The sequence below is a fragment of the Zootoca vivipara genome, chromosome 3 (genome assembly GCF_963506605.1).
Source record: "Zootoca vivipara chromosome 3, rZooViv1.1, whole genome shotgun sequence".
Classification (NCBI taxonomy): Eukaryota; Metazoa; Chordata; class Lepidosauria; order Squamata; family Lacertidae; genus Zootoca; species Zootoca vivipara.
Window position 1 is genome coordinate 48,214,906 of NC_083278.1, and position 16,671 is coordinate 48,231,576.

At 40.6% G+C, this 16,671-nt stretch overlaps 1 protein-coding gene across 1 annotated transcript in view; it reads right to left on the minus strand.

Moving 5' to 3' along the window:
- The window catches only part of SCML4 (Scm polycomb group protein like 4), a 92,191-nt gene that overhangs the window by 37,935 nt on the left and 37,585 nt on the right, over positions 1–16,671 (minus strand). Inside the window, exon 2 of the mRNA XM_035110678.2 lies at positions 7,645–7,856. Within this exon, the coding sequence (XP_034966569.1) occupies positions 7,645–7,845 (201 nt within the window). The 5' untranslated portion in view covers positions 7,846–7,856. The remainder of the gene's footprint in view (positions 1–7,644; positions 7,857–16,671) is intronic.

Here is a 16,671-nt window from a genome sequence, read left to right on the forward strand (position 1 = left end):
TTAGGTTACAGTCCAATATTAACCTGTATGGTCTTTATAATGTCTTCATATTATTTGATAATAATTTTTTTTTAATCTGAGATTTCTGTGTCAAGTCCTTCTAAAAAAAAAAATTTGTTGTTTGAGTGGTAATCTAAATATCATTTTGTTTTCATTTATGCATTTTTTTCTATTTCTACTTTTTCTTCCTGTACATACGAATGTAGCATCTAAGTCATTCTTTCCTGTAAATAATAATAGTAATAATAATCCCTTTCAAACAGGATACGCGAACCTCAAAGAGAATTCAGAACCACACATGGAAAATGTTAATAACTTATCAATTGTGTCCTAATTAACAAAATTGTTGTCCTCCACAGCCAAACTAGGTGAAGTAAATTAAACAGACTGAGTAGACAATAACAGCAGTAATTAAATATGAATGATAATAATAATATTTAAATGAATAAAATGCTTAACTATGATCACATATTATTTGCAGCTTCCCAAGAAGAACTTTATAGAATATTTTCCCCTTTATTATTATTATTATTTAACTAATTATATCTTCAGGCCCCAACCCCCTACAGGCCTATTTTCAAAAGGATGTTTTACAGGAAATCAAATGCTAATACCATCCCCTCACCACCTTACCAACCTGCCAATGCATCACAGTGGCCACAACAATTTATTCCCATAAAAGACTTGAGAAACTAAGTAATTGAATTATGAAGGACATTTTATCTCTTAGCTATAATGTTTCAGCAAGGTTTAGAAGTGCTGTTAACTTCCTCCCAGTGACTCAAAGGCAGACAAGAAAAGCCCTTGTGCCCAAGGTTGGAAATACATGCAAAAGCAGCAAGAATTATCTCAAGTTCACCCAATTGCCTCAAGATATACAAATGGTGTAGACTTAACAATGTGAAGGTTTTATGCATTATGTGTTATTATGTAGGAATGCTGAAATGTGTCAAATGGGACGGACAAGGGGGGGGAATGAGTTACAAGGATTTCTTTTTTATTTTAGACTGTGCCCTCAAGACTGTGCAACTGATATATAATTATGTTTTATGTTACGTGATATTCTGCAGAAACCTTGACCTATGTCTGACAAGTATATGTTATTTCCACAAAGGGGGGGGGCATTTTTGTGTGTAATTGTTTTCATGTTTTATGTATAGTAAGTTATTGTATAGTGTAACATTCCTTATGCACCCAATGGTGGTATTATTCCTTATACGCCCAATGGAGGACTCGCCCAATGGAGGACTCATGTTTTCTAAAAGATCAGGCTATTGCATAGTCCATTATTGAGATTTAGATCAATTTATGACCACATTTCCTTATCTCACCTGGCACTTTGTAGTGTGCCAGCCTTCTTTTTACCAAGAAGCAGTTTCAGGATTCATGAAACCAGCAGATACAAGAAGGTGTATATGCCTTGATTTACCTGGAATGATTCCTTATAGAATTAAATTGACCAATTTGGACATGTGCCCTTTTCAGAATGGTTTTTATGGGGCTGTATAAATTATAATTGGGTCAGTTCTAATTGGGCAAGTGTATCCAAGGTGCAAGTAGCTTTCTCCCTTTAAGAGTAACTGAGCAACTCCCTACTACAGTGCAAGACCAGAGCCTATAATAAAAAAATCCCATAGAAAGCCCAAGGCAAAGGCATCTCTCTCATGACATGCCCAAACCTGTGGCAGCTATGGTGAGTGCCAGGTGACATGGTCGATATGAAAGCCCTAAGGGGATTCACCAGGGATTGTTGCTGCTGTGCCATGATGGAGGTGTGGGACCAGAAAGCTAACTTTTACACCTGAGAACACACAAAAGGCAAACTCCAAGGAAACTGCATTTTTCAGTCATTGGTGGACCTTCCGGTAAATGTAAGGCATATACCATTTCTTATAAAATGCTTCTCCCAAGCCCCCCTTTGAGCCGCCACCACATACCCCTAGGTTGTGCCAATGTACCACCCGGGAAATGGAGAATACGTCACTGTCGATTATGTGAGGCAATGATTGGTTGTTACACAACAATATTGCCTCAGAGAGGGGGCTGTTATAAAATTGTTATAAAATCATATTGGGGGGGGGGTTTGCAGGACACCATTATTAATGAACAGAGAGGGGTGACAGAATTTGACAGCTGCAATACCCAGAATCCTGTTCAATGCCATCTTCCCTGTCTCCCCACCCCTCCAGCTAGGACTCGACCCTGCCTGAAGGAAGGCTTAAGGATCTGCATATGCACAACAGTTAGCATAAACTCACACATTTCCCCTCTCCACCTCCCCTCCGCCCAGAACAAAACAATGTTTCCAGAAGAAGGGGGGGGGGGGAACCGCCCAAATCCAAAGTTAAACTTTTCTACTCAAGTTAATAATACAGCCTATTATATGTTCTCTTACCATGAAATCTCTATCCGCTGCCTCTGTATTAGAATTGCTGTTTTATATCTTAGAACTGTATATGTCAGGACTGCTACCTTTTAATTAGAAATCCCTGCATTAGGTATGTTTTCCAGGTATATTTTCTGTATGAACCCTGTATGATCCCAACCCACCTGAACCTTGCCCTACTACCACCCTATACCCATTCAAGGACACACGGACAATAGAGGGATTAGCTGGAACAACTTTATTCAAATAAATTGCCATCCTCAACGTAGCCCACCCTTCCATGGCCTGGAGGAAAACACTGCCGGGCGGACTTCCACCCCATGGAAATCGCCAGGAACTGCCCCACCTCTGCACCCATCTCGACTGATTGCCCTTCCTGCCAAACAACAGGGAGCACCATCAACGACAGGAGAAGAGAGATTGACATCTCTCCATCTGAAAGGAGAAGTCATCTCCGCACCCAGCTAATCCGATCTCCCACCCGTCGCCCTTGTCTCCCCCTCCCTCCTAGTCCAGAGATTTCCATGCATGAACAGGAGGGTATATAGGGGGACTTCACCATTTCCCGGGGTTCCTTCCTTCTTTCCAGAGGCAGGGACCCTACAGCTGTAGCTTTGCATTCTGCAATAAAGGGATCAGTTTGTTTTTCCTGACAGCATCGTGTGGTCTCTGTCATTTTCCCGGCGGAGCTGAACTTAGTGCAAATTTTGGAGCTTCCGACCCGCGTCTGTCCTTCTTAAAAGGCAACGCATTTTGGGGTACATTTTTCATAACAATATGATGAAGAGAATGACAGCACAAAAGACTACGCACAATACCCAAGGCACTTGCTCCAGTCAAGTGAAAGAGGCAATGTGGCGAGGGCAAGAAAATGACACATAGCAGAAGCCGTCAAAGCCAATGCATTCCTTCAGCCTCAGTTAAGAAAAAGGTTTAGGCAAGAGGGGAGGGGAGAGAGAAAAGCCATGAAGCTAAACAAAGGCAGACATTTACAGCGGTTATCTATTAAGCTAAACAGAGGCAAACGTTTATAGTTGTCGGCTGAAGGAATCTTGATAAAAATCTTGTAACAAGGCTGGTGCCAAAATGAGTAAGTGTGGGTGCCTAATATACTGTGGCTGCTAAATAAATTTTAGCTGGTAGTAAGCAGCAGGTATAATATCAGAGGGAAGATATTGCAACAGCTGCTGCTTTCTGTACTGCAGAGGGAAGGAAACTTATTTTTTAACCTTTTTTTCTTTTCTGTATGTATGCTCCATTTCTATTCCATCTGCATGGGCTGCCTATTTGATTATGAGCCCAATTTACTATACAGGTGTTAAACATTAATGGTATAAAAGAAACTGGCCTTCTCCCACCTGGACTTTAAAAGCAGCAGCAAAGGCCCTGCCCTCTGTCCCAGGTACCTGTGAGATCAAACAGGTGGGTAGGAAAGACAGGTCCCTTCCAGCAGCAATGCCATATGGGACGCTTTGCCAGCAGAGATCCAAGACAGCTTCTTCCATCCTCTCCCCTTCTTCAGCTGTTCTCAAGCAACTAAAGAACACTCTTTTATGATCTAGGTTTTAAATTTATTTACTTGTTTATTTAATTTATACCCCAAACCTCCATCCCAAAGGAGCGCAGGGCTGCTAGTGCTTTCAGATTCTTACCTATGTCTGTTTTAATTATTCTGATGGTTTTAAGGCAGGGCTAGGGAACTTTCTTTTTTTCAGTCTGAAGGCTACATTTCTTTGTGGTCAACTTTCTGTGAGCCTGGGAATAATAATAATAATAATAATAATAATAATAATAATAATAATAGGTATGTTCTTCTCTCTATAAAATTTTGGTTAGTAGAAGGGGTTGGAGTGATGTTGATTTGGGGATAAATGCTGGCCATGCCTGCTGTGCTTGCTATTCTTCCCTGTGATATATACTCAGCCTATACATTTGTGAAATGGTTACAAAGACACCACCATGTACAATATTTTCTCCTTCGAAGGAAATTGATCCAGCAGTATCTGATTTATCTAAATGAGCTTTCTTGGAGATCAATTTCCTGATCGATCAGTCTCCATGGAGATCAGTTACCTGGCCAACTAGAAAAATATAATTATATGGATGCATTTAGCACCACATGTAACAGAGGGGTACCACAATGGAACTGAAATGCTGAGTTGGGGCCATGGCTCCATTCCATGCGTGGCTAAGTAATGGACATCAATAGCCTCTATAGGCTCTGAAGTCTGTGTAGATCAATTGTTTCAATGCAACATCTTGCCTATTCATCTTCCACCAAGCAATAGGTTTTTAGGCTACACTCTAGGTTGTCTAGATGCACACAACTAACTAGCGTAACTCACAGGCATCAGTGAGAGACCATTATAAGAAAAAAATGGGGAGGGGGAACTAAAACTTCAAGTCTGTCTTTATCTATCTATAATGTGCTAATTATTCCAGACATGAAGGTTTAATGGTAACTGGAAAAGTCAGATCTATATAGGGGACAATAAAGATGCATTTGTTGGCATCTATGGATTTATTGCAAACTTCCATCAAAATAAAATTTAACCCCGATTGTAAATTCATTTTTTTGTAACATACAGACACAAATTGATCCATCTGTTCTGTAATAATCCAGCATCCAGTTGCCATAAAGTTGTTGGTCGCCTGCCATTTGAGCATGCAGGAAGGAGCTTTTAAAAATGCACATAAAAGTCTCACGGTAGCAGGAACCCATGCTATTTGTGAGCTAATTAAATCAAGAGATCTACCCGTCACAAAATGTATTCTCTGACTCTAGCAGCAAGTGCATTTTGATTGAGAGCTGTATGCTTTAGCAGTGGGGACCATATCCAACAGAAAGGCTTCTTGCGGAAATGTTGCTTCGGTGTACAAATCTTCCAATGCTAATGAAAAGCACAAAGTCAGATGTGTTGAGCATTACAGATTGCTGTTGTCAGCCTCAGAACCTGGAGCCATTGTTTACTAGAGAATGTCTTACTTTTGGTTCTCCATTCATCAAGAAACAGCATCACCCTCGAACTTGCTATTCTTACAAGTTAGATGACAGAAATGATTGCATTAAACCAGTCCCCATAAATAATGAATGATCTTCATTCATTTACTACTTCCCGTTTTTGTTTGCCTCACTTCTTCTATATTTGGTAGCAAATGTAACGCCTCACACATGAAAAATGGGGCATGCATCTTTGTCAGGTTTTACTAAAACAATTATGTAAAACACCTCAAACTTTCCTTTTGCTGGAGGAGTTGAAATTTGACCTTGCAAAGATTTGTCCCAAATCCTATTGTTGCTATAGGAGCACAGAAAACAAAGTATTATTTAGAAGTAGCAATAGGCAAATCTGTAAATTTTGGTTTCTCATTTTTCCACTCTTCAATTCATCACATTTCCACATCAGCTTGCAATTTTTTAAAAGAAACCTCATCAGAATTTTGTTGTGAATTTGTCCTAATGCACATATTTTTATATATGCAATAATCACATTTTTGCAAAGCCATTTCCCTTTTTATGGTGCATTTTGTATGCTTTTGCCAATAATATGTGTATTTTGATGTACATTTTACCCTAGTATATGAATATTTGTAAGCATTACTTGGTTGGAAAACTGCATTGCAAAATAGGGAAAAGTGTGAATTTTCATTATTGTATTGTTTCAGAAAGTGCAAGTAAGGAAGGTTTGCCTTTAAATGGAATGAATTGAATTTCTTCTCTATCCTTACTTGGAAAGCATTTAATAGTAGTTTGAGTTTCTTGCGCTCCATAATGCGATTGACAGCAGCATATACAGGACACATGAGTTGGATGCAAAAGTTCCCTTTCTCTCTCAGAAGGAGCCCTCCTTTGATAAATGGATTCCTTTCACTGAATGAAGGTCTCCCTTCTGTCAGAGGAAGCTGCTTCTGGCTGAGAAGGTGACCTTTGGATGTAACCTAGCTTGTCAGTTGCTTTCAAAGCAGTCTATAGTCTACACTAAAAATCAAATTTCTGCATCAGGCTGGATTCTGTGACCTGCATAAACTTATCAATTTAGCAAATGCAGATTTTTTTTTAAAAAAAAACCAAAAACCAAATGCTTATTTATAGCTTCTCTTCCATCTTTCCATCCTGTTGGGTGTTCACAGTGGCTCACAACATTTTTGAAACAACTAATCAACTTCAATAAAAGTGCATTAAAATAGGAATCTGAAACCAACCACTGAACTCATTTATTCCAAGCAGTATCTTGCTTGCCTTCTTAAGTTCACAGCAGATTTTGTACACCAGGAAGATCCCTGAAGTAATATTTCATGCTCTATCAGTTCCTAGACTGGTTTATGCTTGTTGGGTATGTAAGAATGGCTTGGGAAACTGTGGGATATTATGTAAATGGTCAAATGCAATAGAATTCATTCATGAATTACAGCCCAGTAGTTGTTTTTAGTTGTGTTTTTTAAAATGTGAATAGTGAAGCCACTTACAGAGGGTAATATTCTGCTTATCATTAATTATTTACCTTACAGAAGTATGGTGGTACTGTATATAAATTACCTAAATATGGAGAGTAGTTTTAACTTTTGTGTGTTTTGATAATTCCGTCTCCTGAACACTTTGACCACGATTCAAAAGAAATTATTGCCATAAACAAGAATCATATCTCAGCAAACAGAGCTTTCTTTGAAAATTTGAAAATTTTCACCATAGCCATTTCCCATTGCTGGACATGTGTTTGGCTTAAAGCAGTGGTTTGGCTCTTCAGCGGTCAGAATTGCTGTAGCGAAATGGAAAAGAAAACACCACCTAAAATTCTTGGTACCGTGACTGAACAGCAAGCAACAAACCAAGGAAGAACCAGTGGTGGCGGAAGACTAGTTTGCTACACTGCATGGATATCCATAGAATATTCTGGATGGCTGTACTGGCATGAGCCAACGAGGGTGTTAGCCTGAACAAGCTGGTAAGGATTCTGCACTACTGCCCTTCCTGCTTCTCAACCACACAGCAGCAGCAAGAAGAAGGAGCATGAATCTCCTTCCGCCATCTTACATTGGCACATGTGTTCATGCCACATGAATATATTCCAAATATCAAGGAGAGGCTAACATGTGGCCTTCAGGATTTTGTTGGACTGCAGCTCCTAGCATCCCTGCCAATTGGTCAAGCTGGCTGCAGGCTGGTGGAGGATGGAGACTAGCAGTATCCAGAAGGCCACAGACTAGCTACTCCTGTCTAAAACAAAGAGACAAACATCATAGCTGGTAGGATGGCATACCTTGTATCCAGGTTTCCTCCCTCGCTTCTTTGGAATCTTCACAACAGGCAGAGAACCAGCTGGTGCAGAATAGAGGTTATGAACAGCCATTTTCATAGGCGTCGAATGGAGCGGGGGTCTTCCTCTTTTTCGACCTGGTATTCTGGGAGACTGCATGTCCATAGTATCCAGTCTTGGAGGCAGTGATGGCAAATGATTCATAAGTAAAGGAGCTGTAATTTTTTAAAAAGAGAGTTATATTGTTGAAAATGGGGGTGAGTGCGGAAGAGAGACCCACAAACAAATTTTGTAAGCAAAGTAGAGGAATGGTCACCATCCATCTCCCATCGTGGTCCCTCCCTCTCCCAGCTGCCACCGCAGGGGTGTCTGAAGGACCATCTTCCTCCATTACATTTTAACGGTATCACCAATGTCATGGAGAAAGTAATGCGCCCATCCACAATGACAGAACACACTTCTAATCACAGTGGGTTCAATCCAGGCTGCTATTTCTGAGCTGAAAGGCCCCTTCTGTTCACAAAAGTCTTTAGATGTAATGGAGGAAACCCACGGGGAAAAAGGGATGAATCAATTTCCTCTTTCTCTATAGTCCACACCCTGTTGTGGGGGCATGCCTCAATACCTCTAGACAGATCTTTGGAAGGACTGTGGGGCAGAGAAATAAGCAAAAGTCACTGTAATGTATGCATTAATAACTAAATATTTGACATATGGCCCCTTTAAGAGAAACAGCTCTGAACCAGGGGGCCAGATGCTGGACAGCAGACTCACAAGTATGCCCTGGCTAGAGTGTTAGTTTCTGCTTTGTGCAAGCTCCCAGGCCTCATCAGGAATAAAACTTAATAGCCATTACCTCAGCTTCTAGTGTGTTCCTATAGAAGGACACCTGTTAACCCCTTCCACTGCCCAGAGGATGTTCCTGCTAGTAGGAGCAAAACCTGGATCCAAGCCACTAACCATGGAAAGGACAGTTTCTGCATGGCTGGAACGGAGACTTCTGTATAGACGTAAAACTCATATCTGTTCCTCCACCCACTTTTTACTTTAGTCATGGCCACTTTTGCATTTGGCTATTGACAGGTGGACTCAGGACAGTTGTTTTTGGACTGAAAAGGGTTCCTCATTCCTTCTTTAATCTATGGATTAAGGACACATCTGTTTTCAGCTTGCACTGTGCAATACCATCATGCCTCATAGCTTCCCACATCTTGGTTAAGTTTGGTGTGAATGCTCAGTTCTAGGGGATGTTTGCACAGTAGGTGTTGCCTATAGAATTGCCATACTTTATTAACTCCATTTCTGAAGAACCTCTACATGATTTCATCTCAAATCATTGTCCTGCAACTTTCCTGTGCTTCCTCTGTACAACTTTTTTTAAAAGAACAGAACACTAGCACAATCGCCACAGGTCTCGATCACTACCCTTCCTTCTATTTAAAAGAGGTGTCATTTTGATGTTTATAGGTAGAGCCAGTCTCTTGCATCTATCCTTCAGCTACCACTATCAGCCAGCACCATTTCAGCCATGTATTTCTTAAATCAACAACTTCAATTTCTGCTTATTTTACTTATTCTTTAAAAACTATTACAATATTGATGTAATAATGTGCTTTAGCACATGCACACAAAACACATTTTTCCCTCCACAAAGCAAAGAGTAAACAATCCTTAAATCTTAAAATGAGAAATACAACTGTTTGGCTTCACCTGGAAATTATCACTTTTAGACCTAGCAGCTTTTCTTCTCCATCTCTGATGCATACAGGCTAGCTAAAGTGATCCAAAAGGTGACAGAAATGCACTTTGCAAATGGCTATAAAAATCTCCAGGTTACATGAAAGTTCCTGGACTGCTTGGTGGCATTGAAAACTGCTTTTGGCCTCAGACAAGGTGAGACTCGGACACAGTGACCAATGGCTTTGTTTGTAGCATGTAGTATTAATCCCCTTTACATTGAGGTTAATATATTGGAGAAGCCAGAAAATCTGACATGAAATTATTGTAGATGACACCAATAAGGCTTCCATAATTATGAATGTATTTACGCAAAATGATCCTTAGAAAATGGAGCAGAGATGACTCCAATTTTGTGCTGAAGCAAATGCATTTGTTTTTGAAGCTACTCAATAATAGATCTTTTAAACAGAGTTACAGGCACTTACTCTGCTCAGATAGATCCATTATACACTGTAAGATTTGAAGATTGGTTATAACACCATTAACACCAGCTGTCCAAAACTCTGAAACACATGGTAAAAGGTCTAACATCATATAAAACCACATGCTGAGTAAAGAAGGATGGTAAATACAAAGAGGCTAAATTAATAGATTGCCTAGAAATGATGTGATAAGGCTGCAGAGACAGACCCCACCAGCTTTTTACACACACATTCTATTGATAGAATTTTTTATCTTTCAAAGTAGAGATTTCCGATAATTGTGCAGGACTTTTCCCCTCCTCACATCCAGACATAGTCACAATAGGAAAAGCACACAGAAAGCAAAAGGTTGGTTCATAAGAGAAGATCAGCACACCAAAATTCACATTTGGGCAATACCTTTATCGGAACTAACCAAAATGTCATAAAATAAAGACAATTTTTCTCCATCTCTCTTCGGCAAGAATGTTACACAAAGCAGGAAGTAGTGGGACAAGAAAAAATCCTAAGAAAAAAATTCCGGCAATTAGGGTCGGGTGCTTTAGCCAGCAGTCAGCTTTCAGGCTCATTTCCAAGATGGAAACTGCATACTGAATAAGTCTCTGCTGGGTGGTGTAGATCATACAACAAAGATTCTGAGACAGGGAAGCAATGGCTGCTCTCCATTTTTGAAAGCACAAAGGTTACCCAGATCTGTGGCATGCCGTAATGGAAACACATTTTTTTCCTGGTTAGACAGAGAGCAGAAGTAAAGAGAAGCAAGGGCCTTTGTGGATTGGTCTTACATGCAGGAGTGTCTGCAGGAGTTTTTCCAGAAGGAGGGCATGGTAAAATATGGAAAGCGGGGAGCAGGCTAGCTTCTCAGAAAAAATTTGAATATGCCAGTAACATACAAGGAAGGAAGGAAGGAAGGTTGGAAGGTTGGGAATCTGTGCATATTGGAAGGGCAATTTCCCCTTGACCCCGCCCCTGGTAGGCCATGCTTTAATGCAGGCATCCCCAAACTTCAGCCCTCCAGATGTTTTGGACTACAATTCCCATCTTCCCCGACCACTGGTCCTGTTAGCTAGGGATCATGGGAGCTGTAGGCCAAAACATCTGGAGGGCCACAGTTTGGGGGTGCCTGCTTTAATGTAACAACAGTTTCTTACTCTGTTTTTTGAAATGTCAGAGAGTGGTGCTAGAAAGTGTTGTAGCTGTATTGACATTTAAAATTGTATTTTATGCCTTGCTATTAGAGTCACTTCTAAAGAGATTATAGTTTCTGCTTTCTGTTATCTAATGTTATTTTCAGATTGTTACTTTTACTGATTGTTTATTTGCTTATGGGATGCGGGTGGTGCTGTGGTCTAAACCACTGAGCCTAGGGCTTGCAGATCAGAAGGTCGGTGGTTCGATTCCCCGCAACGGGATGAGCTCCTGTTGCTCGGTCCCAGCTCCAGCCAACCTAGCAGTTTGAAAGCACACCAGTGCAAGTAGATAAATAGGTACCGCTCCGGCGGGAAGGTAAACAGTGTTTCCGTGCGCTGCTCTGGCTTCACCAGAAGCAGCTTAGTCATGCTGGCCACATGACCTGGAAAAACTGTCTGTGGACAAACACCGGCTCCTTCGGCCAGTAAAACAAGATGAGCACCACAACCCCAGAGTTGTTTGCGACTGGATTTAACTATAAGGGTCCTTTACATTTTTTATTTGCTTATGTTGATTGGTTTATATTGTTAGTCATCTTGGGTTTATTTGGAAAATAAGTTTTAATATAATTTATCGGCACCCTCATTATGATAAACAGACACACAGGGGCTTTAGAAAGACATGGTAACAATCCTTATATATATAGATAAATATTCCACAGTTCAATTCCAAAGGGTTCTCTGGGCAGGTAACATTTAAAACAATAAATTGAAAGAATAGCCATCAATATTAAAATATAAAACAGTGAGACATTAAAAAACAGTAGCAGTTCTGAAAACCAAACAACAGAGCCAGGAGGATTTTTAAAAGCACCAATATATATAGCAATAATTAAAAAGTATCAGCAAATAAAAAAATAAATTACCTGATGCCAAAAAATAATAAGGAAGGTGGATATTTTCAAAGCTGGTATTCAACTTGATGGGAAGTCTAGTGAAAGAGATAGTAGTCTGATCACAGCCCATCTTTAGATGTCACCAAGATAGCTGGTGGGGACCCAGGTGACGCTGTGGTTAAACCACTGAGCCTAGGGCTTGCCGATCAGAAGGTCGGCGGTTCAAATCCCTGTGATGGGGTGAGCTCCCGTTGCTCGGTCCCAGCTCCTGCCAACCTAGCAGTTCGAAAGCACGTCAAAATGCAAGTAGATAAATAGGAACCGCTACAGCGGGAAGGTAAATGGCGTTTCCATGTGCTGCTCTGGTTTGCCAGAAGCGGCTTTGTCATGCTGGCCACATGACCTGGAAGCTATACGCTGGCTCCCTCGGCCAATAATGCGAGATGAGCGCGCAACCCCAGAGTCGGTCACGACTGGACCTAATGGTCAGGGGTCCCTTTACCTTTACCTTAAGATAGCTGGTAAGCACCTTTATCACACTTCACACAAACTATCTAATCATATTCAGAGCTGGAAAACCAGTGCCCTGAGTAATTTAATAGGTTGAGCTCTTATTTCCAGGAAAACATCTTTATTATATACTTATCCATATCCCACCTTTTCCCCTGAAAGGACTCAAGGCTGTGTACAGATAAAAAGAATTGCTAAGAACACAGGAAAAACAGTAATTAAAAAACAAACATTAATGGGATTAATGGAATTAATTAATGGAACTAAAACAATATACATAGATATAAAGTAAAGCAAAGGAAGACCACCCTGTCCCCAACCATTGCCACGCATTCACCTAATCTACACGTTTGTACACATTAATTGGCAGGTGAACTGCATTGCAAAATTCAGAAAAGTGTGGATTTTGAAGGATGGTTGTATGTCTGTTTGCATATTGCTTCAGAAAGTGCAAATTGGGTAAGGTTGCCCTTAATTGCAAACTGAACCAAATCTCCCTCCCCACCCCTTTCTTAAACATCTGCTGAGGAGGGATTTGCTTTTCCATGTTATTTATTTGCGCCATGGAGAATTCTTGATATCTCGTTATTACTGTTTAGATTCCCTCTGCCTTGTTTCCCTCCCAATTTGAAGCCACCTTACATATATTTGTAAAGCACAACCATTTTTCTGTTCATCTCATAATATGGAGGATGCTCTGAATGTTCCCAAGTCATGTGGATAAATGGGAAACAGAAGAGCAGGGCCCATAATTCTACTGCTCATATGCATACATTTGGCTAAATTGTGTCACACTTTTAAAAATACTTATTAACTCAAGGCTTGGACCTGTGAAGCGGCATTCCTGCACTGGCAATTAATCCAATTCTTTGGAAGCATTAATCACTAACGTAAACTGAACACACAACCAGATTGGAAATCAGCAATGTCCAAAGAATAGCATCTAAGTTCCTGTCTCCCTTCCACCTCTTGCTAAAAAAATAATACATTGTACTATGTCCATATAGCATCTACCTGATCAACAAAAAAATCACAAGCCCAAGCTAGTAAGGAGACAGCAGTTAATTTTCAGGTTCAGTTTCACAGAATAATAGTTTCCTATACAGTTAGCTTAGCAGAGTTAAAGGTGCCTTTGGAGGACAGGAAATTTGATATTCAGGAGATAATACTTGAAAGAAGCAGAGTTCCTTTCATGTTTCTGAGCCTCATGAATGTGAGAAGTAGTATATAAATTAACCTGTAGTAATAGGCAGCATTAATGGCTTTATAGACTTTTGATATCATTCGCAAAAGGTCAGGATTGCGGAGTTATAAATGAGTTATATTAATCTTCCACTGCAACTCGTCTTAATTTTTCAACTTCCAGCTGTATTCCAAGGCACTGATTCCTAAAACTGGGAGTCAGAGCCAAGGAATGGGCTACTAGAACTTGCTTGCACGTTCCCACCCCCACCCCCACCCCTAGCTACATGTTGTTGGTATCCTTGTTAGCAAAAAAGAAAAGAAAAAGAAAAACCTCTCTATGGGGCTACTCTACAGGTAAACTACATGCAGACTTGCAGTCCTTGACCAGTACACACAAAATGGCTGCCAAACAGAAGCCATTTCAAACTTCTCCTACCATGACAGATGTCACCACTTACATACAGGGCTCACTATGTCAGACAGAGCAATTTTTTATCCACATCTGTATTTGCGCTGGGATGGGAAACATTTGCCCTCTCTGCATAAGACCCTTCTTCATTTTAACTGCTTGCTTACTAAATGGATACAAGACTAGAAGGTGCAACAAAATGGAACACAGCAGCTCTTTTGCTTCATACACTGTAACAATGAGTAAAGAAGCTACAATTTTGTTATACACTTGGGTACAAGAAAGGTATGCATAGTTGCTGTATAAGCAGGGGTATTTTGTGTCTGTGGTACCTAAGGTTTTCTTCTTCTTTGCAAGTTTTTCTCAAAACCACTTTTAAAAAGTACAGTAATTGCAATCACCACCTCTTCTCTCAAAAATCTCACAGGGAATGACCACAGAATGGAACAAACTATATTTGTTTCTGTTCTTTCATTAATAGCAACCTATGTGCATTCATCTCCCTGCATTCTGAAGTTTCCACTGAGGAATTCAAACAGTCAGTGGAGGGGATGGCAGAAATTTTGAAACCAGTGATTTTCTCGTTGTTTCAACATGACCTAATTGACTGCATGTTTTGATATGTGACAAAGGCACAGTGCGACTGCAACTTTCCACCTCCTGGCGCAAGCCAAATTTCATAAATTTCTCAGGAGGTGGTGATTTTTGATCTTGCCACACATCTCTGATATGTCAGGACATTCAAATCACTTGTCTCCATGACCACAAATTTATCACAGGTATTTTTATCACATCGCACACCACTTCAGCTGTTCACCTGAACATACCCACAGAAAATTCACAATCCAGACATGGGAGTGGGGGAAAGGAAAATAAGATATTATTAATTACAGATGGGGAGAATGCATCCCCAGCAGCCTTCTCCATATCATTGTTTTTACTTCTTCTAGGTAACATGGTACTTGCACAATGAGCATAGCTGCCAAGTCTCCCGTTTTTTGCGGGAAACCCCCAGATTTTAATCCGTTTCCCGCTGTTATGCTGAATAGAAAAAAAATCCGTAAATCCCCCGATTTCCTACCTGCCAGAGAGGCACTTTCTCCGCATGTCTGGACATGCGCAGAACCAATTTCAGGTGCCGCTCTGCCCATGACTGGGCACCAGAATTCGGGCAGAGCAGCACCGGAAGTTGCTTTTACGCATGTCCGGACATGCGTACAAGCGACTTCCGGTGCCGCGCCGCTGCTGATCCTGGATTTTTCAATGGGAGACTTGGCAGCTATGACAATGAGAAATGGGCAGATCTGAAAAAATATGGCAGTGTTAAATAACCTAGCACACATTACGCTTGCATGCATATGGCAAGTTACATGCATGATGAAGCCACACAGAGAACTTCATGTCTTTTACATTCCTGCATGTGCACGGCTCCCTGAGAGGGTGGACTTGGGAAAGTGCAGCACATATTGACAGGGCAGCGATGAATAATTCAGACAGAGAGAAATTTATCTCTTACGAGCTATTTTCATTTGTGTATTTGTTTGTTTGTGTCTTTGTTTGTTTGCTTGCTTGTTTAGGGAACCGGGGTAGGGGGTTAAATAAAAGCAGCAGCAGGATAGCCACAGCAGGCAACAGGCAGAGAGGAACAATATTTCAGTTCTATATATTGTTGCAGAGCACAGAGGAGCAGCTTCGTGTTGTGAACAGTTAACTTGGTGGCTGTGACAAAGAACAGCAAGATTACTTCACAAACTGAATCCAGACTGCATACACCTGGTTTGGGCTGAGCTTGCTAGCTTTTCATGGTCACCATTTCACGGGATATTAATTATCCCACCTGCATTTGCATTGAAGCAGAACCCACAATTAACGTTTTTCTTACAGTCCTCAATTGCACCTCCACGGAGTCGTACTTAACTGAGGAGGATTTCTTCCCCAAATCCACCAGGACTTCAGAATTAGTGCTCTGACTGCCTTTGTTCTTTTCCTCACTTCAGGGAGGAAGGAGAATGAGAGTGAATGGGTCCTTGGTGTCATCTCATAGTACATTTTTTCTATTAAAAAAAGCTGAATTCACCAGCAGTGGCACTTTGCTGTCCTTTAGGAGATGTTTCTTTGAAGTATGACACTCCAGTGACAGAAGGAAGAGCAGTAGCTGAATACGCCTCTAACTCAGGTTTGGTTAATGAACCAGAAGAACCTGAAAGAGTCTTTGAAGGAATGGGACCCAGAGGAGTAGAAATGACCAACTTCCATTCCTACAGTCTTACCTTTCTTCATTTGGTCTGACATTTTTGTTGAAGACTAGCAGCCTATGGCAATGAATTGACGATATAAGACTCTACAGACAAGAATGATGCAGACAGAGGGTTTTTTTTAGAAAAAGAAATAAATATATGAAAAATGTAGCTGACAAGGTCACATGATTATCAGGATTTGCTAGGTAGTTTGAGTGCATAAAGAGAGAACAGAAAAAGAAATTGCCAAATTCAGGTTTCAGACTTTGGGGGGGGGGGGTTTGACACACAGGTATATGCCAAAGAAAGAAAGAAAGAAAGAAAGAAAGAAAGAAAGAAAGAAAGAAAGAAAGAAAGAAAGAAAGAAAGAAAGACAGAAAGAAAGACAGAAAGAAAGACAGAAAGACAGACAGAAAGACAGACAGACTAGAATTACTGTGAAATTAAAAAAACCCAGATTGCTACAACCAGTCTTTCAAGACATAGACTGAAGTATTTTCT